This window comes from Phocoena phocoena, chromosome 5 (genome assembly GCF_963924675.1).
Source record: "Phocoena phocoena chromosome 5, mPhoPho1.1, whole genome shotgun sequence".
Taxonomy (NCBI): Eukaryota; Metazoa; Chordata; class Mammalia; order Artiodactyla; family Phocoenidae; genus Phocoena; species Phocoena phocoena.
Genome location: NC_089223.1, coordinates 44998644 through 45023141, shown reverse-complemented (window position 1 = coordinate 45023141; position 24498 = coordinate 44998644). Strand labels below are relative to the sequence as shown.

At 41.0% G+C, this 24498-nt stretch overlaps 1 protein-coding gene across 1 annotated transcript in view; it reads right to left on the bottom strand.

Moving 5' to 3' along the window:
- CNOT6L (CCR4-NOT transcription complex subunit 6 like) overlaps positions 1-12262 on the bottom strand; it is a 111723-nt gene extending 99461 nt beyond the window's left edge. Inside the window, exon 1 of the mRNA XM_065877591.1 lies at positions 12124-12262. Coding sequence (XP_065733663.1) covers positions 12124-12128 — 5 coding nt within the window. The 5' untranslated portion in view covers positions 12129-12262. The remainder of the gene's footprint in view (positions 1-12123) is intronic.
- Between the last annotated feature and the right edge of the window lie 12236 nt (positions 12263-24498).

Below are 24498 nucleotides of genomic sequence, written 5' to 3'. Positions count from 1 at the left end.
GCCCAGCCGCTCCACGGCATGTGGGATCTTCCCGGACCGGGGCACGAATCCGTGTCCCGTGCATCGGCAGGCGGACTCTCAACCACTGCGCCACCAGGGAAGCCCTGTTTGTAGATTTTTGATGATGGCCATTCTCACTGGTGTGAGATGATACCTCACTGTAGTTTTGATTTGCATTTCTCTAATGATTAGTGATGCTGAGCATCCTTTCATGTGTCTGGTGGCAATCGGTATATCTTCTTTGGGGAAATGTCTATTTAAGTCTTCTGCCCATTTTTTTTTTTTCTAAGCATCTTTACTGGAGTACAACTGCTTCACAATGGTGTGTTAGTTTCTGCTTTATAACAAAGTGAATCAGCTATACATATACATACATCCCCGTATCTCCTCCCTCTTGCATCTCCCTCCCACCCTCCCTATCCCACCCCTCTAGGTGGTCACAAAACACTGAGCTGATCTCCCTGTGCTATGCGGCTGCTTCCCACTAGCTATCTATCTTACATTTGGTAGTATATATAAGTCCACCCACTCTCTCACTTCGTCCCAGCTTACCCTTCCCCCTCCCCCTACCCGTGTCCTCAAGTCCATTCTCTACATCTGCGTATTTATTCCTGTTCTTTCTGCCTAGTTTTGGATTGGGTTGTTTGTTTCTTTGATACTGAGCTGCATGAGCTGCTTGTAAATTTTAGAGATTAATCCTTTGTCAGTTGCTTCAGTTGCAAATATTTTCTCCCATTCTGAGAGTTGCCTTTTCATCTTGTTTACAGTTTCCTTTGCTGTGCAAAAGATTTTAAGTTTCATGTTCTATAGTATCTGGCCTTACATTTAGGTCTTTAATCCATTTTGAGTTTATTTTTGTATATGGTATTAGGGAGTGTTCTAATTTCATTCTTTTACATGTAGCTGTCCAGTTTTCCCAGCACCACTTACTGAAGAGGCTGTCTTTTTTCCATTGTATATTCTTGCCTCCTTTATCAAAAATAAGGTGACCATATGTGCATGGGTTTATCTCTGGGCTTTCTATCCTTTTCCATTGATCTATATTTCTATTTTTGTGCCAGTACCATACTGTCTTGATTACTGTCGTTTTGTAGTACAGTCTGAAGCCCAGGAGTCTGATTCCTCCAGCTCCGTTTTTCTTTCTCAAGATTGCTTTGGCTATTCGGGATCTTTTGTGTTTCCATACACATTGTGAAATTTTTTGTTCTAGTTCTGTGGGAAATGCCATTGGTAGTTTGACAGGGATTGCACTGAATCTGTAGATTGCTTTGGGTACTATAGTCATTTTCACAATGTTGATTCTTCCAATCCAAGAACATGGTATATATCTCTCCAACTGTTCGTTATCACCTTTAATTTCTTTCATCACTGTCTTATAGTTTTCTGCATACACACACGTCTTTTGCCTGTCTAGGTAGGTTTATTCGTAGGTATTTTATTCTTTTTGTTGCAATAGTAAATGGGAGTGTTTCCTTAATTTCTGTTCAGATTTTTCATCATTCATATATAGGAATGCAAGACATTTCTGTGCATTTTGTATCCTGCAACTTTACCAAATTCATTGATTTGCTCTAGTAGTTTTCTGATAGCATCTTTAGGATTCTCTATGTATAGTATCATGTCATCTGCAAACAGTGACAGCTTTACTTCTTCTTTTCCGACTTGGATTCCTTTTCTTTTTCTTCTCTGATTGCTGTGGCTAAAACTTCCAAAACTATGTTGAATAATAGTAGTGAGAGTGGAGAACCTTACCTTGTTCTTGATCTTAGAGGAAATGGTTTCAGTTTTTCACCACCGAGAACCATGGCGGCTGTGGGTTTGTCATATATGGCCTTCATTATGTTGAGGAAAGTTCCCTTTATGCCTACTTTCTGGAGGATTTTTATCATAAATGGATGTTGAAGTTTGTCAAAAGCTTTTTCTGTATCTATTGAGATGATCATATGGTTTTTCTCCTTCAATTTGTTAATATGGTGCATCACGTTGATTGATTTGCGTATATTGAAGAATCCCTGCATTCCTGGAATAAATCCCACTTGATCATGGTGTATGATCCTTTTAATGTGCTGTTGGATTCTGTTTGCTAGTATTTTGTTGAGGATTTTTGCATCTATGTTCATTAGTGATATTGGCCTGTAGTTTTCTTTCTTTGTGACATCTTTGTCTGGTTTTGGTATCAGGGTGATGGTGGCCTCATAGAATGAGTTGAGGAGTATATTTTGGAAGAGTTTGAGAAGGATAGGTGTTAGCTCTTCTCTAAAAGTTTGACAGAATTTGCCTGTGAAGCCATCTGGTCCTGAGCTTTTGTTTGTTGGAAGATTTTTAATCACAGTCTCAATTTCAGTGCTTGTGAGTGGTTTATATTTTCTGTTTCTTCCTGGTTCAGTCTCGGAAGGTTGTGCTTTTCTAAGAATTTGTCCATTTCTTCCAGGTTGTCCATTTTATTGGCATATAGTTGTCTGTAGTAATCTCTCATGATCCTTTATTTCTGCAGTGTCAGTTTTTATTTCTCCTTTTTCATTTCTAATTCTATTGATTTGGACTCATACCTTTCTGCTACTACATATCTGCTGATGTAATTTCTACCATCTGCAATGCCATTTGATTCATTCATTCATTTAATAAACAGTTACTAAGCCCCTAAAATATACTAAACATTTAGTATATCTCTGCCCTTAAAAATCTCAGTCTAACGAGAAAGCAGAGACATAAACCAGGTAAACAAAATACAGTCTGGTAAATGTCATAAAAGGGGAATGCACAGGATGCTAGGGGAGCGCAGAGAAAAAGCATAAAGCAAAGACTGGAAGTGTGAGGCAAGGTTTCCTGGAGTAGGGAGCATCTAAGGTGAGTTATTAAGAAAGTCAGTGAGGTCGTAGAGTATAAGGTATTGTAGGCATGTATAAAGCACAAACTAGGCTATATCTAAGTCACTCAGTTGGCTAGGCTAGAGAATATGTTTGAAGGAGGAGGAGTAATAAATGATAAAACTGGAAAGGTACAAGAGGCCAGTAACATGATGGACCTTACATATAACGCTATGAAAGCTCCATTTTATTCTAAAAGCAATAAGCAGCAGCACGATACACTGGGAAGTATACAAGTTGAGGAATTCCCGTGACCTAAATCTGAATTCAATCTCTTGTGTCATTTACTTGCTATGTGACTTTCATCAAATTTGCCTCTCTAACCTTCAGTTTCCTCAACTACAAAATAGGAATTAATAATATCAACTTTGCCAGGATTCTAAGAAGAAGTTAATTCATGTAAATCTCCTAGCACAAGGGTCAGCAAACTATAGCTGGGTTTGCCAGCAATGAATGGTTTTACATTTTTAAAGGATTGTTTATTTAACAAACAACAACAACAACAATATAGAACAGAAATCTTACATGACCCACAAGGCCAAAACATTTACTATACGGCCCTTTACATAAAAATCTTACCAACTCCTACCCTTAAGCACATAATAGGCAACCAAAAAACAGTAACATTATTAAGGATTTTAAGTAGGGAATTTCAGCAATATTGAAAGAATTTTAAAAGGATTTCTCTGGTGACAATGCCTATAAAGAAACAGAAGTTAACGCAGCAATAATGGATGTTGGGAAACAAGCAAGGAGAATGCTGCAGTAATCCATTAACTTTTCCTTTCCTCCTCCTAACTATAAAGGTGAGATCAACTTCCACCTCCTCCCTTTATCGCTGTAGGCTACAACCCCATATGTACTCTGCTATACGGTACAGCACTTAATGTTCTTTGTCACTTAGCATATTCTGCCTTCACTTGCTTGCTATTTATCCAGGCTTAAATCCCCTATAAGTGTAAGTTGTATAAGAGTAAATATTTTGGAGTCAAACAGATCGTTTTAAATATTAGTTTTATCAATATTTAAGATTTGTTATTTAACTCGTATGGCTCCTAACAATAAGAAACAGTACAGCTAACATATATTGCGTTTTTTAGTTTTGTTTTGCTTTTTTACTTCAGACGTGCCACATACTGTTTTAAGCACTTTACAGGCATTACTTCATTTAACCCTCCCAACAACCCTGTAGGATAAGGATTATTAATTACTATCTCCTTATTACAGATGAGGAAACTGAAGCATGGAGAAGTTAAATAAGTTTCCCAAGAGCTAGAAAGTGAAGGATCAAAGACTCACATTCTTAACCAGCTAGAGAATGAGAATCATACTGTCTAATTCATAGGACTTTTCTGAACACTAATTTTGATTACATATTTAAAAGGGAAGGTGATGGCTTTCACAGTCCTTAGTACTCAGTAGTCTGACAAATATTAGTTCCACTTCCTGGTATAAAAGACTATATTCTGAACTTCTTTTTATTCCCTAGAACCCTGAATTTAACAGTTTATAGCCAGTAGAAGCTTAATAAATATTCATTAATAGGTTAGATATACTTTTGGTGATTCAAATTCTTATTATTTCAAGGTTATCATTCTGTACATAATTCACAATATATTATTTCATGAATTTATATGTAGATTTTGCAGCAGATTGCACTACACATGAACCTATAGCAGAACATACCTTGTCAGTTTTTTGGTTTTGTTTAAATATAAACATTATGATCAAAGAGCTATGGATATATATGTAAAGATCCCAGCAAAGTCTGTGTACAGAAAGACATTAAGGTTGGTATATCTTAAATTTAGTTCTATTCTCTTATCAGTATTTGTAACTGGTATTATATAACTGAACTATTTTACTCATTTAGGGAATCTAAGTAATTTGGGGAGAGAAAAATAAAAAGATTCTAAACTAAAGATTACAGACAGAGGTTCTCTCTGCAAAAGATGACTATTAAGAAAGATAAAGTATTGTTAACTTCTATTTTGCGTCACCAATTTCTACTGTTAATAAAGGAAAACAATATGAAAGACCACAATTACCAGGTGTCTGTCTATTCAGCATGAATGATGAGTCTCTCACACAGCAAAGTGAACTACTTATTTCTTCAAAAAATTAGAAATAAATTTTTACCTATAATGAGATTTTAAAGTAGACTGAAAAAAATTAATGAAAAGTAATAATCCTGCTACAAAAGAGGATACAAAACAAAAATTCTGTTACTGCTTATCAATTTTTGCCTTGTGAACAGAAAGATTCTTGGCTAAACCCAAAGTTATTTGATTTCTGAGACATAACATGAAACACAGAAATTTTTTTTTTTTTTTTTTTGCGGTACGCGGGCCTCTCACTGTTGTGGCCTCTCCCGTTGCGGAGCACAGGCTCCGGACGCGCAGGCTCAGCGGCCATGGCTCACAGGCCCAGCTGCTCCGAGGTATGTGGGATCTTCCCGGACCCGGACGGGGGCACGAACCCGTGTTCCCTGCATCAGCAAGCGGACTCTCAACCACTGCACCACCAGGGAAGCCCAGAAATATATATTTTTTAACATTACCTAATCATGGGGCTTCCCTGGTGGCGCAGTGGTTAAGAATCCGCCTGCCGATGCAGGGCACACGGGTTCATGCCCCGGTCCGGGAAGATCCCACATGCCACGGAGCAACTAAGCCTGTGCGCCACAACTACTGAGCCTGCACTCTAGAGCCCGTGAGCCACAACTACTGAAGCCCGCACACCTAGAGCCCATGCTACCCAACAAGAGAAGCCATCGCAATGATAAGCCCGTGCACTGCAACGAAGAGTAGCCCCTACTCGCCGCAACTAGAGAAAGCCCACACACAGCAACAAAGACCCAACTCTACCAAAAATAAATGATTAATTTTTTAAAATTACCTAATCAGAATGCAGCTGCATGCAATTGTGTAATTAAAATTTCAAAAAGTAAATGAAGGATAATCACATCAAATGCATCATAACCTTACCTTGCAGAGCAAAATTTCCTAAGAAATCTATTAAACTTTTTAGAAAACTATGCAGAAAACTTACAAAAGTGAAACCACTGATGCTGAAATGTTTTGGGAAAAAGGTCAGGTGACAGCCAGGTTCAAAGTAAACATGGAATTCTTCATTAACCATACATTTTTTATCACAAAGGTTTATTCCCTCTTTTTAACTCTACATTTAGTACTTCATTTACGATTTAGTTTCTCTCTGCTTCCTGTGTCCCGCTCCAACCTAGCTATCAAACTAAAAAAAAAAAAAAATCTCCACACTGTTTTTAATTAATGTTTTTCAAAAGAAACAATATTCTCCACTGATCAAAAAACCCAAATTATTCAGAAAATCTTCAGTAAAGGATTAAGGGCCCTCCAAATGTGTATAGGGATTAATGGGAAGACAATGAGAGGTCATGAAAGGGATAGGGAAGAGAAAAAAGAAGGGAGAGGGAAAAAGAGGGGGGGGAAGCTAGCCCCTCTTTCCCAAACAAGTTAAGCATCATTATCTGCCATGTTTCACTGGACTTAGCATCTTCACTTTTCTAACTCATATTTCATATTTCCCTCAAAACTCAACCTTAACACCCCTTCATGATAAAAACACTCAACAAACTAAGAACAGAAGGAAACGTCCTCAACCTGATAAACAGCATCTATGAAAACCCCATTAGCTAATATCAAATAGTGGAAGACTGAATGCTTTCCCCCGCCAAGATCAGGAATAAGACAAGAGTATCTGCTCTTGACACTGCTTTTCAACAATGTTTAGCCAGGGCAATTAGGCAAGAAAATGAAATAAAATGCATCCAGATTGGAAAAGAGGAAAAACTATACTTATTTACAGGTGACATGATCCTTGTTATACAGAAAAGCAGATGGAATTCATTTAATAAACTATTAGAACTAATAAACAAGTTCAGCAAGGTTGCAGAATACAAGATCAATACATGAAAGTCAGTTGTATTTTTTCATACTTGCAATGAGCAGCCCAAAAATGAAATTAAGAAAACAGTTCTATTTACAACAGCATCTAAAAGAATAAAATATTTAAGAGTAAATGCAACAAAAAAAAGTGTAAAACTTTGAAGACTACAAAACACTGTCAAAAGAAATTAAAAATCTAAATATATGGGAAGATCCCACATTCATAAATAGGAAGACTCATTTAATACTGTCAAGATGGTGACGCTCCCCAAATTATCTACAGACTTAACACAATTCCTATCAAAATTCTAGCTGGCTTCTTTGCAGAAATTGTTAAGCTAACCCTAAATTTCATATGGAAATACAAGTAGATCAGCGATTGCCTAGAATTAGCGGTATGGGAGAATGAGTGATAACTCAAAAGAATACAGGATTTATATTTCAGGTGACTAAAATGTTCTATAAATTTTGGTGAAGGCTACACAAATGTGAATATACTAAACACTACTGAGATATTTTTTAAATGGGCTACTTCTATGATAAGTGAATTATATCTCAAAAAAGCTGTTACCAAAACAAATCTCTCAACTTTGAGTAGTCCCTGGCCCACCCACCATTCCATTTTACGTTACTCCCTCACAGAATGTCTGCAAACGGTTTGTAGTGACTCGCACTTGTTCATTTATTGTTTTGAAACAACTAAATTATATGCTTTATTTACCTTATTCATAAGCTATAAGCTTCACAAGGGTCTCTTCTACTTTCTTTTTAGAACGAAGTACAATAATGGGTACAGAAGAGGCTCAAAGTGCAAAACATTAGAAATACTTAACATGGAGAAGTTAGCCAGACCACACAAAAATCTTTCATTTGGAGAATACAGACATATATAAAACTCCCCAGATTCCTAACCAAACTGTTCAGAATAAAGACAAATAAAAGTATACCCAGAGCTAAGGTTTCACTTTACAATAATCCTAGGCAGTAAAAGAGTAAGTTGCAATTCAATTAAAATTAAAGTCCAGAAATAAAATTAATGTATTATGGTTCAGTATTAGTGCAGGTGGTCAAAGAAAGTTGTAGTATTTTCATTATGAAACATGAACACAAGTTAATAATTGAGCCTTTGTTGTTTACTTGATGATTTTATTGTTCTTTCTGGGTTAAGCCTCACAAATATTAATTATAATGACTTTAGAATTACAAAAAACAGCAACAGAAAACACTAAAACACAGTAAGGTCCATCTAAATGATATTTTAAAACAATAATAATAGTAATGCTCTATCCCAACAGAAAAAAGAAAATTTTAAAATATGTTTCCCATGAAACTATACCTCAGAAACTGAAATTCAAAGTCAACTGATTTCAAAGTACAAAGAGAAATAACTCAAACAGCCAGAACCCAGTAGACCACAACGGCAAGCAATAACTGGATGGCAAAGGAGAGACCCACTAAAGGTTATAAAATCCAATTGTAATGGTCTTTGTAAAATCTGTATCTTTAAATAGCTGCTGACGTTTACTTGTCATTCAAACCTACCTTGGAAGAAATGTCCTTCTTCTCCTGTGGCTCTTATTCCTTCCCTTCTCTTCCCACTACTCCCCACCCCTTCACACAATTTTATGCTTTGAAGATGGAAAGCAATTTTTAGTATTATAATTTACCTTTCAGACATAATTTCACAAATATATGCTACCATCTAAAATAACATCATGAAATGCCCCAAGTTGTCCACCACCCAGGGACTACATTCCCATCCCCCTTGCATTCAAATAAGACTCTGTGACAAATTATCACCAATGAAATGTGGGCAGATGTTTGTCTTTGGGGGTTCTTAAGAAATGTCCTGTGGGTAACAGGCAGGGCTCCAAGGCTCCAGGGAATGGTGGAGACATAATATGTAAGGCGTCTGGGTTCCTCAATTACCACATGGAGGTAAGCCACAAGCCTGCTAACAAGGAGCACCTGCACTGGACTGTTCTGTGAGCAAAATACAAACTTACATGTGTTAAGCCACTGAAATTCTGGAGTATATTTATTACCCTAATTAGCATTACCCAAAGTAAAACATGCATAAACCTTAAGTATTTCAATTCCCCCTAATTAAAGACATTTATAAGGGATATTTTGGAAAGACTGTTTAAAAGGCCACTTAAGTAACATTAAATTTTAAAACCTAAACAATTTTCCACCTTGATTTTACTGTAATTACTTTAAAATGATAGCAAGAGGAGTCCACTGTTAGTAATAAATTTCACTCTTCACATATCTTAACATATTATTTCAGTATCACCTGTTTTCACGATTATTACAGAAAAATGTCCTCCTCAATTCTCACAATTTAAAAAAAATTACAAAGTGTTTTAAAATACCATAGTTCATAATGTCTAATGAAAATTACCAAATACCTAGTTAAGGGCAAAATTCACTTCCATTTTATTGTTTTTAAAGTATTAAAAATTACCACATAGTTTTTAAATTAAGAATTCTTCCTTTCAATATAACCATATGGCAGATAATTCTGTTCACTGTAAATGCACATACACCCATAACAGATACACTTTAACAAAACCATGACATTTTGCATTCTAATAAAGTTCTCCCTCCTATCCTTCACAAAAATACTTCAAAAATGTGTTGAAATTTTAGTGCTTTAATAGGTTTATTTTTTAAGCTTAACATTGCTGATATAAATAATAATGATATAAGGCCTAAGGAAACCTGGTGTTAGTAAACAGAGACATTACAAACTTAAACCAATGAAACTCCTCCCACATCATCTTCACCCTGCCATCACCCAAAAAAAAAAAAAAGAGAGAAAAAGAAAAAATGCTTTATTTAACCTTTCTGTTGTCTTTACCTTAAACTCCATACCATTATTTTTTCCAGCACAATACAATTAAAATTAAATGAACAGCCCACTTACCACTCCACACAGAATAATAAAAATGGAAAATTACTGAAAGTTGATAGAAGATTTTTGCTTCCACTCAGGAAAATATTCCAAAAGTTTTTGTTTTGTTTTCTCCAGAATCAGTCAACATGAACTAAAACAATTACATAGCAATTCTGTGGCACTTATAGTTTGTGGATCTATATAAATAAACTCTAGGTCCTTGATCCTTTTTGATGTTTGACTGTATTGGAACATATATGTGCTATATATAGCTTAAACAATTTTTTCCAGGGCTACATAGCAAGAACTCACAAAAACAGTAATGAAACTGAAAGATGGCCTATTCGAAAATATGAAAACAAATCAAGTATGACTAGATAGTCTCTATAAACTGGTACACTAGGCTATTTTAATGACAGTCAGTTCAAGGAAAAAGGACTTCTAAAATACATTTAACATTGTTTATATATACTTTATGCATATCAAAGGATTCAAATGTTCTGTTGTCTTGATTTTTAACTTAAGGTGACATAATATTTCTCTCAGTAATCCAGTAAGTATTTGTACTTATACATGTTTTTCAGTGCCTACAGTCAGGGCTGCAAGAGGAAGAACTAGTATTTAACTAAGCAGCTATTATGTGCCAAACATATGTTTTTTCAATTTATCCTCAGGACAACCTTACTATAAACGTCTTATCCCCTTGTTACCTATGAGAAAACAGACTTACAGACATTAGGTACCTTGCCTAAGGTAAAACAGCCAAGAAAAGTGGCATAGCCAGAGTTTTGAGGTCCCTAAAACAAGTCCTTTTTCCACTGAACAACATGTGTTGTTTTTCCAGTACTGTTCATAGAAAACAGCTCTCCACCCCTCCTGCTCTTCTGCTCACTTCCCAGTGAACAGCAGGAAACATTTCTTTGTGAGACCAGGTTCAGAAAGGAGCAATCTCTGACCATTACACAGAGCATGGCCTGCAAGGATGGAATCTGTATGACGACTTCATCCATAGGGTTTTAGCTAGATGAGCTAACTAGACGCAAATAGAGGGTGGAGTAGATCAAGTAAAGAGCAAATAATCATTCAAATACCATTTATATTTGGTTCTGAAATGCACTGTATGCCTACTGACAGCAGATTTACCTCTACAGTTGCGTTCTGCTTAAACTACTCTCAAAATAGCCTTCGAAGAGCACACACTTGGAGTAGACCATACAGGCTGCCTGATCTAGGTTTCGGATACTGTGAGGTAAAACTTGTTTATACGTGACTATCTTGACTGACAACTAAGATAACTAGAGGCAATAAGGTAGTATCTCCTAAAATATAGTACTGTGCTTCCCATGTGTACAAAAGGCTCAGCTAAACTCCCTGAACACAATGCACCTAAACAGCCTAAGCTGAAGAGTCGGCTGTGCTAAGGAGGATGACAGCTCCAGTAACTTCCTCTTCCTCACCGACCTCCTCAGCTCGGCGTGTACACCCCTTTCCCCCTAGGAGGCAGGATAAAACAATTTCAAATGCACGAAATCCATCCAATCCTACCAACACCATAGGGCAGGGAAGCCAGCTTCCATTTCTTCCCCCGCCCCTCCGAGAAAAATTTTATCTTTAAAAAAAAAATGCGTATTATCAACGAAAAAGTATTTGCAACGAAAAAAGAGCTGAAAATATGTACTCAGTCCCTCCACACAGCCTTAAGGAAAGGATGAAAAGAAGGGATCTCGACACCGCGTCTTCTCGAGATTTACTGCTTTGATTCACTTTCCCTCGGGTCCCACCGCCGGCCAGGGGGTAGAGCTTGCGGTCGGAACGCCGAAATATGCCTTCGCCTCTCCTCAGGAGACGTGGGGGCGGCCAAGGCGACGGCAATCGGTGCGTCCCGCCTCCGACCCTCACCTGCCCAGGCCCTAGGCAGCGCCCTGGGCCCGCGCGGGCCCGGCGCCCCGGGAGGCGTCCGGGGAGGCTGGTGAGAGACAGGCCGGCGGGCGGGCGGACGCCGAGGCGGTTAGGCCGCGCTGCAGGCCGGCGCGCTTCCTGCCGCGGCCCCGGGAACGGCGGCGCGGCCCCGACCCACAGCTCCCGGGCCCCGCTGCTGTGTGTGTGCGGAACACACACTCACCCTCTCCGGCCCCCGCGGAGCAGCTCTCACCTGCGAGGCTCCTGAGCCTCGGCCACAAAGGGGGAGGGACACGCCACTCGGGGGTCCCAAACACACGGAACCCGCCCCCAGAGTCCCGGGCCCTGGGCGCGGACCACCCCCCCCAAACACACACACGCACGCACACCCCGGAACCTTCGCCGCTTCAGACAGAGACGCGGGTCATCCCCGCACCCGACACACACCCACTCGCTGTGGGTCCTCAGGCCGCCTCCCCGCCCGCCGAAGTCCCAACTCGCACACCCCCAGGCACATCTGTCCTTCTCCCACCTCATTTCCCCGGGGACGCGCTCCTCTTCCCAACACTCTCGATCCTACTCGGAGGCACAAAAACACTCTACCTCATTCTCTTCCTCTGGCCCAGAAGGAGCAACAGCAGCCATTTCCCCGCGGTAGGGGAAACACACACACACACACAAACACGCGCGCGCGCGCGCGCCAGGCCCCCACAGATGCTTCCCCTCCGGAGCCGCGGCCGCAGACGCAAACACAAACACCCACTGGCGGGCCTCGCTACCGCCCGCCCCGAAGGGAATCCGCGGCGGCGGCGGCGGCGGCGGCGGGCAGGGCCCGGATCCCGGCTCGCGGGCGGGCGCGCAGGGCGCCCGGGCCTGGGGTCGTCGAGGGCCTGCGCCCCCTCCTCACCTGCATTCAGCGCGCCGGGGTCCGGGCGGCGACGGCGGCGGCGGCGGCGGGGCGGCTGCTGCTGGTGCTGGTGCTGCGGCGGCGGGGGAGGCGGCGGCGGCGGTGGCGGCGGGGCTGAGGGCAGCAAAGACATGCAGGCAGCCCGCCGGGGGAAGAGGCACCGGCCGGAGGGGACGCGGGGCGGGCGGGCCGGGCCGGACCGCCGAGAAACGGCAGAGGCGGCGGCGAGGAGGACGGCTGAGGGGAGCGAGAAGGAGACGGATGGGGGGCTGGGAGGGGGCCGCGCCGCCGGGCTTCGGGGACGGTGACCCTGGGCGCGCAGGAGAGGCCCCGCGGCCGCGGCCGCCGACGCGAAGGGCCCTGCTGGAGGAAGCTGCGCCCCCGCAGCCGCCGGAGCCGCGGCTATTACTCGGAGAGCCGCACAGAGCCTGGCCTTGGCCTTGGCCTCCTGGCGCCGGGGCTGCCGCCGCTGCGGGGGTTGCTGCTGCGCCTGCTGCTGCTGGAGCCGAGGCTGCTGCACAGAGACGCCAGCTTTTGGTGCCACCGCTCCCGCTCACACACGTTCACACCCCCGAGGGCCGGGGGAGAGGCGTCCGCGCGCTATCGGTATTGAGATTAATAAGAAGGTGCAGAGAGTGCGAGGAGGAGGGTTGATTGACGTGGAGGGGCTGGCGAGAGTCAGTCACTCCCAGGCGCGGAGGGGTGGGGTGAGGGGGAGGAGGCGGGGCTCCAGCGTCGCGCCTTGGCCCCACCCCCGGGGCGCCGCGTTTGGTCGTGGTGCGCGTGCGCGCGCGGCTGCCAGCTCTCTTACCCATTTTCTCCTTTACCCTTGCTGTTTCCTTACTCGCTTTTCTTGGCTTGAGTGACGAGCAGAGCCGGAGAGGCCGGTAGGTTATCAAAAAGCCACAGCCGCAAAGCTATGGGGGGTGGCGGGAAGACACTGGTGATCCCGCCTCCCCCGGTGTTCGTGCCCGGACTTGGCGCTGTTTACTGCCCGCTCGCCGGAGGCGGCCTGACCGCGAAGACCAGCGCTGGTCTGAGTGGCGAATGGGACGGCAGGTGAGGTGAAGGAAGTGACCTGAAGGAAGAAAATGTTTCCTGACACCTTCAGTGGTTTAATTTTTTTTTTTTTTTTAACGTGTAACGCCTGTAAGTTACATAGCGAGGGGTACATAAAAGAACCTGTGACGCTCTACGATAATCCCGTCCTGTTTATTTTCTGAGACTCCCCTCTCACGGTAGAAGTACAGTTGTTTGGCCGTGCCAGTTACAGAATGAAAACGACAAAATGTAAACTAGGAATAGTAATGTTTACTTGGCGAATGTGGCCTTGACATCTTAAGTTTATGGGGTTTAATTTTGTTTTCGTGGGTCAGCTTCGGCTTTTACCACGAGCAGTCCAAAAACAAATTATACCAGCTCTAGAGGCAGAATACTGCTGTTGCAGTTTTGCATAATCTCTTTCCCAACGCATGCCCCGGGCTTGCGTACTTACCAGTGTTGGTCAAGGGTATATTAGCAGTGTGCAGGATTTCCACCCCCTCCCCACAGGGGTGTTGTTTAGCACACCAAGCACGTGGTGTTGGTTGCAGTTAATCTTAGGCCCTATTAATTGAACGTGAAAGGCCTTCATCTCTTGGGGGGGAAAGTTGCGGTAAAAATGCAAATCATCATTTAGCCAGAACTGATAAGTTATTGAAAGAGTCCACCAGAAGAACAGTTGCATCATTTTCATCATTGTCACCCGGAAGTGAGTAATTGGAGCCCCTCAAGACATAGAAGACCGCAGGCTACTTTGTTTCCCCGTCCCCACCCCCCCCCACCCCCCCACCCCCCCACCCCCGCTCCGTTAAGTTTCCATTTCCCTCCCTAGCAATATCACCCCCTTCCCAGCTTCTGCAATGGATCTGAAAATGGCCATAATCCTAGAAGAAGTCCCACTTATTCCTAACTATCTTGATTCTAGGCTCACATATAATGAATAATCACCTTTGGCTTTGTAAGCAGCAAAGCCAAACAAGTCACTGCAGGAGCCCAGAATAGGAAACCTGCCCCAGTGGCATCTTGCCACGGCATTTCTCCTTGGCGCAGAAACACTTGCCCCACGGAGAAATACTACCAAATGTTGAAGAAAAGAGGAAAATAAACACCTGATATATATAAATTAGATGATGGGATATCCTCCCAGATTTAAGCTTCTTCAAATACCTGTAGGTATATAGATTCCTAGCTATTCATCCATATACCATAAACAAACATCTCTGGAGGGTGTATTATATTCCAGACATTGTATTTAGCATCAGAGACACAAAAATAAGCATATGTAGTCCCTATTCTTAAGTAGCTCACAGCCGTTGTAGGGGAAACAGACCCATAAACAGGAAATTCTCAGAGAACAAACCAGAAACGAAAGTATGAAAGGTAACACAAAATTAATAGTCACAATGATGCCCAGGAGGATAAAGCTGATGGCGCTAGCAATTTCACTTGAGCCACGTGATACCTGCCAATCTCACAGGCCGAGTAGCTGTAGTGACTGGGGTGAGGAAGGAGGAGAGAGCCTCTGTGGATGTTAAAGAAGCACGAATAAACGGTGCGGTTTGCTGGTCCTGAAGCTCATGTTTATATAGGCCATGTTCATTGTTGGCCTTTAAATTTTAAGTACTAAATGCATCACAATCCATTGAATAATTATAATTGTGACATTCAGAGTTAAGAATAGTGGATTTTATTATAAAAAGGTCAGTTGAATGCAGGTTAAGTTTAAATAATCTCTACTCTCTGGGTTGTTCTCTTTACACCATAGAAAATAGATTGACTCACTGAAAACAGGAAAGAAATATTTTCATATATTAATGAGTATAACCATATCATCAAAAAATAGCTTGTTATTTTTCTCATTTGCAAGGAGATTGACGTTAAAGAAATAATCATTTTTAAATAGTTGGCCCTGTACAAATGCTGAGAAATTAAGTCTTTGCTGATATTTTTAAAACTCCCTCATAAGACTCCAATTCAAAGACATTCCAACAACAAAAGAGTAGCACTTAAGCCATTTTTAAAAAGTAGTTTTATAGTAGATCAAAGTTTGAATAATAACTTGATTTTGATAGATTATTTCATGGGACTTTTTCATGTTTGACAGATATTGCAATGTTTAAGAGTAAAAAAGAAAACAATTCTATGAAAGAGAAAGTATAGAAAAAAAGTAAAGAGCTGATTTTGAACATTGCATTTTTAGGGAACTGAAAGAGAAAGAGGCATATACTGAAAAAAAATTTTTTTAATAAAATAACTCAATAAGAAAATATCTCTTTAAAGAAGCGATTTATCCAAGTAAAAACTTCTGGCTTATGTAAGGTCTTTTTGAACAAAATGGTTTAATAGCAGCACTGTGTAGGTACAACTTGTTCTGAAAACACTTATGTTTATTTGCATTATTACAGAATTGTTTCATTACTTCTCAAAAAAAAAAAGTACTTGATGTTCTAGTGACCACCTGTGTCTTTTCCAAATTAGCAATTAATATTTTATCTGAGTAAATCTGATCTCTCCATGTTTTTTCTGTTGGTAGCACAGGTAGCTAGACTTATAAGATCCCTTGTAACTATGTTCCTTTGTCTGTTTTCTGAAATTCTGTTGAGCAGCTTGCTCAAAAGGCAAAGATTTAAATTTTGTAATTTAAGAACTTTATTACTATTTTATAGAGAAACAAATTTGATTTTACTGATTTTAGTACACACTTTTATACTAATAGCTACAAAGCTTTTCAAAAAAAGTGTTACATTTAAATTATTTAGTAATGTATAATTAATAAAATAATTAAGGGCTTCTCTGGTGGCGCAGTGGTTGAGTCTGCCTGCCAATGCAGGGGACACGAGTTCGTGCCCCGGTCCGGGAGGATCCCACATACTGCACAGCAGCTGGGCCCGTGAGCCATGGCCGCTGACTGCGCGTCCGGAGCCTGTGCTCCGCAACAGGAGAAGCCACAACAGTGAGAGGCCCACGTACCGCAAAAAATAATAATAATAATAATTAAGTGTAATTTACCTGATATTCATTAGTACAACTGTTAAATAGGTATTAATCAATATGATCTTGAATTTTTACTTACCAGACCTCCTGACAGGGTCTCCAAACTATATTCCAATGACATATTCTACCTTTTACTGAACTACATTCCTCTCCAACTTCCCATCTTTACTCATCTTGTTCCTCTTCGTCTCTGCCCCTCTATCCCCATTTCTAATATTTTTTGAGGTACCAATATACCATGGGTATATTCATCCTAGAAAGGTGCCTTTACTCATTGCCTCCACCCCTCTTCCGGTCCATCAACTCTCTGTTTCCATCAACATCCCATTTGTTCCTTTCTCTAGAATGACTGTGGATGACACCAAGGACAATTCCACTCTCTTGGCCAAAGGTAAACATTTTCTACCATTTTTAATAGCGTGCCATATGGTATGCTTATGCTAGATAAAATGACAAAGTAGGCAAAGTTCATTTTGGTGTCCTCCTGCCTCTTCTGTCTACATTCCCAGTCTCCAGTCCCTTGAGAACATTCAGAATCTCCACTCCAACCCCATCTACATCAGCACCATTCTTTCCAGTACTTCCCTACATTCCAAAAATGTTCTAGAAGGTAAGTACCACCACCACAAATAAATATCTAGCGCTACAATTTTTCAAGGATTTGGAGGCACCTGGCATACTAGCCAATCAATAAAATCAAGTATTTTAATGTTGTACTCCAGTGATCTTCATGGGGCCTTCAGAGTTATGCTTCAGAAATCACCTAGGGTACACAGAGAGGACCAGATAGGTAGATCTCAACTAGAAAGCCTCTGTTTTACATATTGCCCATCTAAATTGACTGCATTAGAATTTTCCTTTTTTCATTTTCATGGTTCCATGAACCATGCTCCTTTTCTTTGGGGAAACTATTCCTTTCTGTACTATAAACAGGTGATTCTAGTGGCAGTTGCAGCTCAAGAGAGTCCCCCAACTTCTTGACTACAGGGTGGACATATGACTCAAGCAAAAGCAAGCAGACTTCTTCCTCAGAATGTTTTCAGATAGAACTAAGGGAAGAAGGGCTAGTTCACCATAGTGGTAGTCTGAGGCAAGAAAGAAGGAAAGAAAAAGGAAGCCTTGAGAGTAGCCAGCAGCTACATTCTGCCTTGTGTAGAGTGAATCCATCACACAGAGATGAGAAGTGTAGAGAGTGAGTCCTGGTGGTGCACCAGTGTCAGGTTCCAGTCATCCTTGGGGTCCAACTGCACATAGTGTAGTTAAATTAACTAGTAAATTCTCTTCAGATAAGTAACTTGAGTTAGACCTCTGCAACCAAACATCCTGACTAATACGTTGTGTTTCTGCATGAAAGGTCTTTCAAAGAAGGCTAACTGCTGCTAAATAAGTCTGAAAATTACTGAACTACAACAGGACAGTATTATTGTTTGAATTGTAGTCTTCCAAGCGTTGAAGGTCACCTGGTCTTACTTCCTCATTTTCCACATGAGGAACCTAAAGCAAAGTGACTTGCTGAATATCACCCAGGCAGTCAATGGCAAGTCATTGGGTGATATTTCTAGATATCTAGTTCAGTTGTTCTCTTCATTATACTACCTTGTCATCTTAGTCTAATTCTCCCCAGTGGTATTTTTAAGAGGCAGTTACTCAGATATACAACTGTAACTTAAAAGTATAAATCACAACAATGGCAATTTCAGACACTGCTTAGTGAGAAGACAGTTGGTGGCATAAGATGAGGCCATAATAGACCCGTTTTCCTCTTTGAGACTTCCATATATTTTTCTTATTGGAGCCAAGCACACTCTTGGAGTCTTAGATAGCCATATTTCCAGGTTTTAACTACCATCTTTATGCTTATAACTCCCAGATCTACATCTCCAACTTAGGGTTCTTGCCACACATTCATATCTATATTGTCAGTTTCCTCCTAGGTATTTCCATTTGGGCAGTCTTCATATGTCAAGATTAGTATGTCTAAAACTGAGCTCATTGTCTTTCCTCCAAAATCTATTCCTGGCCTTGTGTGACCCTCTCTCATTAAAAATGGTACCACCATGCTAATGACCCTGTAATCATGTACATAGTCACCCAATGCAGAATCCTAGAAAGCATCCTTAACTTTTCTTCCCATCCTCCCCATGATCTACCAATGGACCTACTAAATATTTTCATTACTCTAGTCCCTCCATCCCAATGCACTGCTAATGTCTTAAGTTAGCCTGTCATCTCTTACCTGAGCTTTTGCATTTTGTCTATTAATGTACCCCTACTAAGTATAATCCCAGCATCCTCCAAGAATATATGCTATTCATGTGACTCTGCTCTTTAAAATCTTTCAGTGACTTCCCGTAATTGATAAACTAAAACCTAATTTCACAAGCAGATCGGTCCCTTAATGATCTGCCTCTCACTTACCATCACCACCTGCAGCCACTTGACCATCTCTCTCACCCCTGGCCTTTAGTGAACTATTGCCATTTCTGAAACAGGACATGCTCTCTTACGTATCTTTTTTTTTAATTAATTAATTTAATTTATTTATTTTTGGCTGCATTGCATCTTTGTTGCTGCATGCAGGCTTTCTCTAGTTGCGGCAAGCAGGGGCTACTCTTCGTTGCAGTCCGTGGGCTCCTCATTGCAGTGGCTTCTCTTGTTGCAGAGCACGGGCTCTAGGCGCGCAGGCTTCAGTAGTTGCAGTACACACGCTCAGTAGTTGTGGCTCACGGGGCTCTAGAGCGCAGGCTTAGTAGTTGTGGTGCACAGGCCTAGCTGCTCTGGGCATGTGGGATCTTCCCAGACCAGGGCTCAAACCTGTGTCCCCTGCATTGGCAGGTGGACTCCCAACCACTGCGCCACCAGGGAAGCCCTCTCTTAGGTATCTTTACACATGATATTTCCTCAGTGTGGTGTGCTCTTTCCTATTTTGTCCTCTTGAAATCACCCTTCGTGATTTAGCTCAAGCATCCCTTCCTTTGTAAAGCCTTCTCTAAAAGCCCTAGTGTGTACTTCCTTAGCACACTATGCTCACCTCTATTACAATAAGTGTGATTAAATTAAGTAGTAAATTCTCTTCTACATCTAAACTAATTTGAGTTAGACCTCTACAACCAAAACATCTGAACGAATACATGGTGTTTCTGCATGAAAGTTCTTTCAAAGAAGGCTAACTACTGTTAAAATAAAATTGGAAATCACAGAACTAAACGGCAATAAGGCATTATTATTGGTTGAATTATAATCTTTTTAAAAAAGCATCCCATTTGTGGAGGTCAACTAGAAAACCTCCCCCCTCTGGGTGAATGCAGTCTGTCAGAGCACAGCCCCCACTTGACTCTTGGCCAGATGTTTTATGCAATATGCAAACTGAACAACACTATCACAGTGTACTGCAATTATCCATGTAAGTACACATCTGTCGTTCACGTCCTAGACTGCAAGCTCTGTCTTTATCCCTAGTACATCACAGCATCACACAGTGTCTGACATATAATGCTCAAGGAACATTTGTTTAATTCATTAATTAATAGTAGCACCTCTCAAATCATACCATGTGTCTTAATTTACTAGCAATTAGCTGCTAGTAAAAGAAATCAGAAATAATAGTCACAAACAAAATAATTTTATTTTTCTCTCACATAAAAGAAGTCTGGAAATAGTCAATTCAGGGCTGATATGGCACATCCATTGTCAGCAGGAACCCATCTCCTTCTCTCTTTGGCTTTGCTATCTTTAGAACATGCCTTTCTTTCCTGCCTAATCGTCCAATATGGCTGCCAGGGCCACCTGATATGGTTGTGCAGTTTGTTTACTGCAAAGGCACCCAACCAAGAAGTGAGTGGTGCATCTATGCAGAGGAGGAACTTTTTCTAATTCATCTGCTAGGATGGGTGCTTCTTTCCATCAGAGATATTATGGCCGTTGGGATCCCAACTATCCTATCTATTTTCCTGGCAGGGCAAAAATTATCCCCACTCTTAAGCACTGTCCTGAAAGGCCCACCCAAAAAATATTTGGTTCGACTTCATTGGCCAAAACTTAATGACAGGACACAAATAGCTGAAAGGGAAGTTGGGAAATAGTGTTTCAGTTAAACACACTGACACCAGAAATAAACTACTGGGCAGCCTCAGTATAGGTACAGCATATATACAATCCATCACCTCAACATTGACTGGATTGTGGATGAGTGCAAAGAAATAGAGTTAAAGCATTGTATTGAGTTTCATAACTAGTTTTAACTCTAGCAAACTTGTAATTATGTTTATCTAAATTAAAGCAAGATACTTTCACCAAAACTTTCATGCTCTGTTTTTAGAAACCAATAATTAATCTCTCTCTCTCTCTCTCTCTCTCTCTCAAAGGTCAGTAAACACGATCTATATTTAAATTCTCAGTCGTCAAGTAGAAGGACTCCATTACTCTTTGCAAACCAAACAAACAAAAAACTCCTCTTAAGAGGGTCATTCTCCTAACCCAGATACCATTGAAATTTTAGGACTCTGTTTTATATTCATACCCATATTTGTAAGCCACTGGTAGTAAAGACTCTCTACTGCCTTTTTTTTTTTTTTTTTTTTTTAGCGGTACGCGGGCCTCTCACTGCCGTGGCCTCTCCCATCGCGGAGCACAGGCTCCGGACGCACAGGCTCAGCAGCCATGGCTCACGGGCCCAGCCGCTCCGCAGCACGTGGGATCCCCCCGGGCCGGGGCATGAACCCGCGTCCCCTGCATCGGCAGGCAGACTCCCAACCACTTCGCCACCAGGGAAGTCCCTCTACTGCCTTTTTTTTAAGGATCTTTATAACCTCAAACACCTTTCCAAATTTAGCACATTTACACTTCACTCACTTTAGGTTCCATCCAAACTTGTTCTCTACATATGCTCTGACTTTCCCACTCTATATCTTTGTTCACATTGTTCTTGGCTTACACTTCTCAACCTTTCATTTGCACACGATCAAAAGAATCACTTCTTTCAAGCACCAGCTCCAATGCTCCTTCATTCATAAAGCCTTCTGGATCCCTCTCCACCTCTACCCTCGCCCAACCAGATATACCTTCCTCCCCATCTGAACACCCACAGCACTTTGAGAGAGGAGACTCTGGCATGTTAACTTGGTGTAGTAAAAGTCCTGCAACTTTTGGAGTAATACCATTCTGGGTACAAATTCTGGCTCTGCCATTTACTATATGATTCCAGGCAAATTGCTCAACTTCATCTGAAACATAAGTATAATATGTACTTGCAGGGTTGGCATGAAAACAAGTAAAATAGTAAATGTTAATCTTGACAAGAGTAGACAATGTTTCTTGACGAAATTAATAAATATAGTATACAGGTTTGTGCTGACTTGTGTTAACACTGAATTTTTCAAAGGTATTTTCAAGGAGCAACTACTGTGCTTTCTTTCATAAGATTTTATCTAAAGTAAAAAAATCATAAAAACAAAACACACTGACATAATTAAAAGACATAACCACAAGTTGAAAATGCTTAAAGCATGTGTTTAATTCATAAATCTCTTCACAAATAATCTCTAGGTAACCATAGCCTGAAAACTTGTAGAAATACATGTATCTGTTTGCACTGGGTTGGGAGGCAGGCATGATGTGTTCTGCTTCCAATTCTGTCATTACATAGTTTTACTACCTTTGGCAATTTGCCAGGATTTTCATTTCACAGCTTCTTTGTCTATCAAAAACAGGGGAACAAAAACAGGATATTACATACCCTAAACAACTTGAAGATGAAGAGAGCCAAGTGAAAATATTATGAGAAATAAAAATAACAAAAAATGCTATATATTAAGTCTTGTAATTATGTTATTATAATAAGACAAATACATGGTTTTTAAAAGTATGTCTCTTTTGGCTCTCTTCCTGCGATGAATTTCTTTATTATCAGCTAAAATGACTTGCTTGCTGACAGCACACCCTAAGCAGTTCCCCAGAACCAACCTACCCACCTACCTTACTTTTTTCTTCCTCCTTCCTTCCTTCCTTTAATAGCACAGGATTTACAATTGCCTGATAAATTAATGTTTTTACCTGACCAACCCTTTTGATGGATGGAAGAAGATTACATGCTAATGCCTGGGTTGACCCGCATAACTGCTTTACCAAAAATACCAAATGTCACCGTGTTCTCTGGCTAAAAGCACTGAGGAAGGACATGCTTTTCTGTTTCCCTTGTTCTTGTTTTTCAGGGCAACCTGCAGTTCTGTGTGGCAAGGATGAGTTAGGGATTGAAATCCGAGAATGATTATATGACATCAACCCAGGCTTTACACTGATATGTGAATCTGTTGATAAAGTTATAGTCAGTTGCTATAGGGATGATTTTTCAGATGAGAAATTTCCATGAAATTTCAAATTTCCAAAAGAATAAAGATGTTCAACCTTTGGATTTATTTTCATTTGTATTTTTATTGTGTACTTTTAAATTAAAATATCAGCCCATTCAATAGAGAAGTAGAAGTGCCTAAAGAAACCAAGAAGTGGGAAGACAGTGTACATTTATCAAGATTTCACTGTCTGCCACATTACTCTGAAAGCATGCATGGTACCATAATTTTCCTGAAGGATTGTTAAGAATTGATATTTCGTGTTCTCTAAACATTCTATTTGAAGCTTTTTTTTTTGGGCTGCACTCCGAGGCTTGTGGGATCTTAGTTCCCCAACCAGGGATCGAACAGGGTGCCCTCTGCAATGAAAGCAGGGAGTCTTAACCACTGGGAAGCCGGGGAATTCTGTGAAGCATTTTTGTATTTCTTTCAGAAACCAAGGACATTTTGGGGGGATTTTTCCCTGTCAACGAAGGACATTTATCATATAGCCTCTAAATATATGTCCCATACTGTGCTACAGAGACTGTTGAACTAGCTACACTATTTGGGCTGAGGCCCAAGTCAGGGATTCTTTCCCACAGAAATGAAAATGGCCAGTTGGCTGACTTACCCTGCGGCACGTGAGAAGCTGGATCAGCAAGATAGAGAACGGTGGACAGGCAGGGACAGGTGGGACAGAGAGAGGATGGCAGTCCACGTCCTCACGATGAGAGGCACTGAGGAAGCTCTGCCCAGATGTCCAGCTAACATCTCAGAGCTAGAAATACAGTCTTCTCCATCTGATGTGAGAAAGCATGTGCGGAGCTGCACTTTAGATCCCAGCAGCCCTTCGCATCTTGTTAATATGGCTAAGTTCTCTCCTTATTTAACACTGTCAATTTTTTATGACCCTGACTTGTTGAAGGAGCCAGGACAATTGTTCTAGTTTGTCTAAAGCTTCCTTGTGTTCTCATTGAGTTTGTTCCACTATGCCCTGTGTTTTCTGTAAACCGAATGTTACATCCAAAAGTTTATTGGATTGAAATTAAACATTTTTGGCTCGACTACAACACAGGTACATTCGGTGTGTCTTGTTACCTCCCATCGGAAGACACATACTATCTGGTTGACCCACAAGAAATGACAATGACTCTGGACCCTGGACTAGAGTGATTACAGTTTTCTCCCCCAGAAATCTAGCTCAATGACATTTTGCCTGTAGAGACCTAATAACTATTTGGTAAAATATAGACTTCTGTATTGTTTTTACCCTTAAGGACTTTCTACGTCAGTTAAGCCTTAAGTTGGTTTTAGAACCCATTATCTGAGTGTTTTGTTTTGTTTTTATTTTGATGGTAGACTTACCTTCACGATTAAGTTTTACTGGGTATGTTATTAAGATTGGTTTTCATAAACCATCTTGTGCAGTAAACTGTGGCCCAGAAGCACACTGTATGGCAGGGCCAATAAACTGGATGTCAAAATTTTTCAACAGATATTCCACTCATTAAATAATTTGCAGTTTGAAATTTAAAACATGTAATCTAAAATAACTCTTGAAATGTCAAACACTGGGTTTTTTTTAACTGCTGATATACCTACACAAAACAAATTCAGTGAACTTCACCAGCTGACC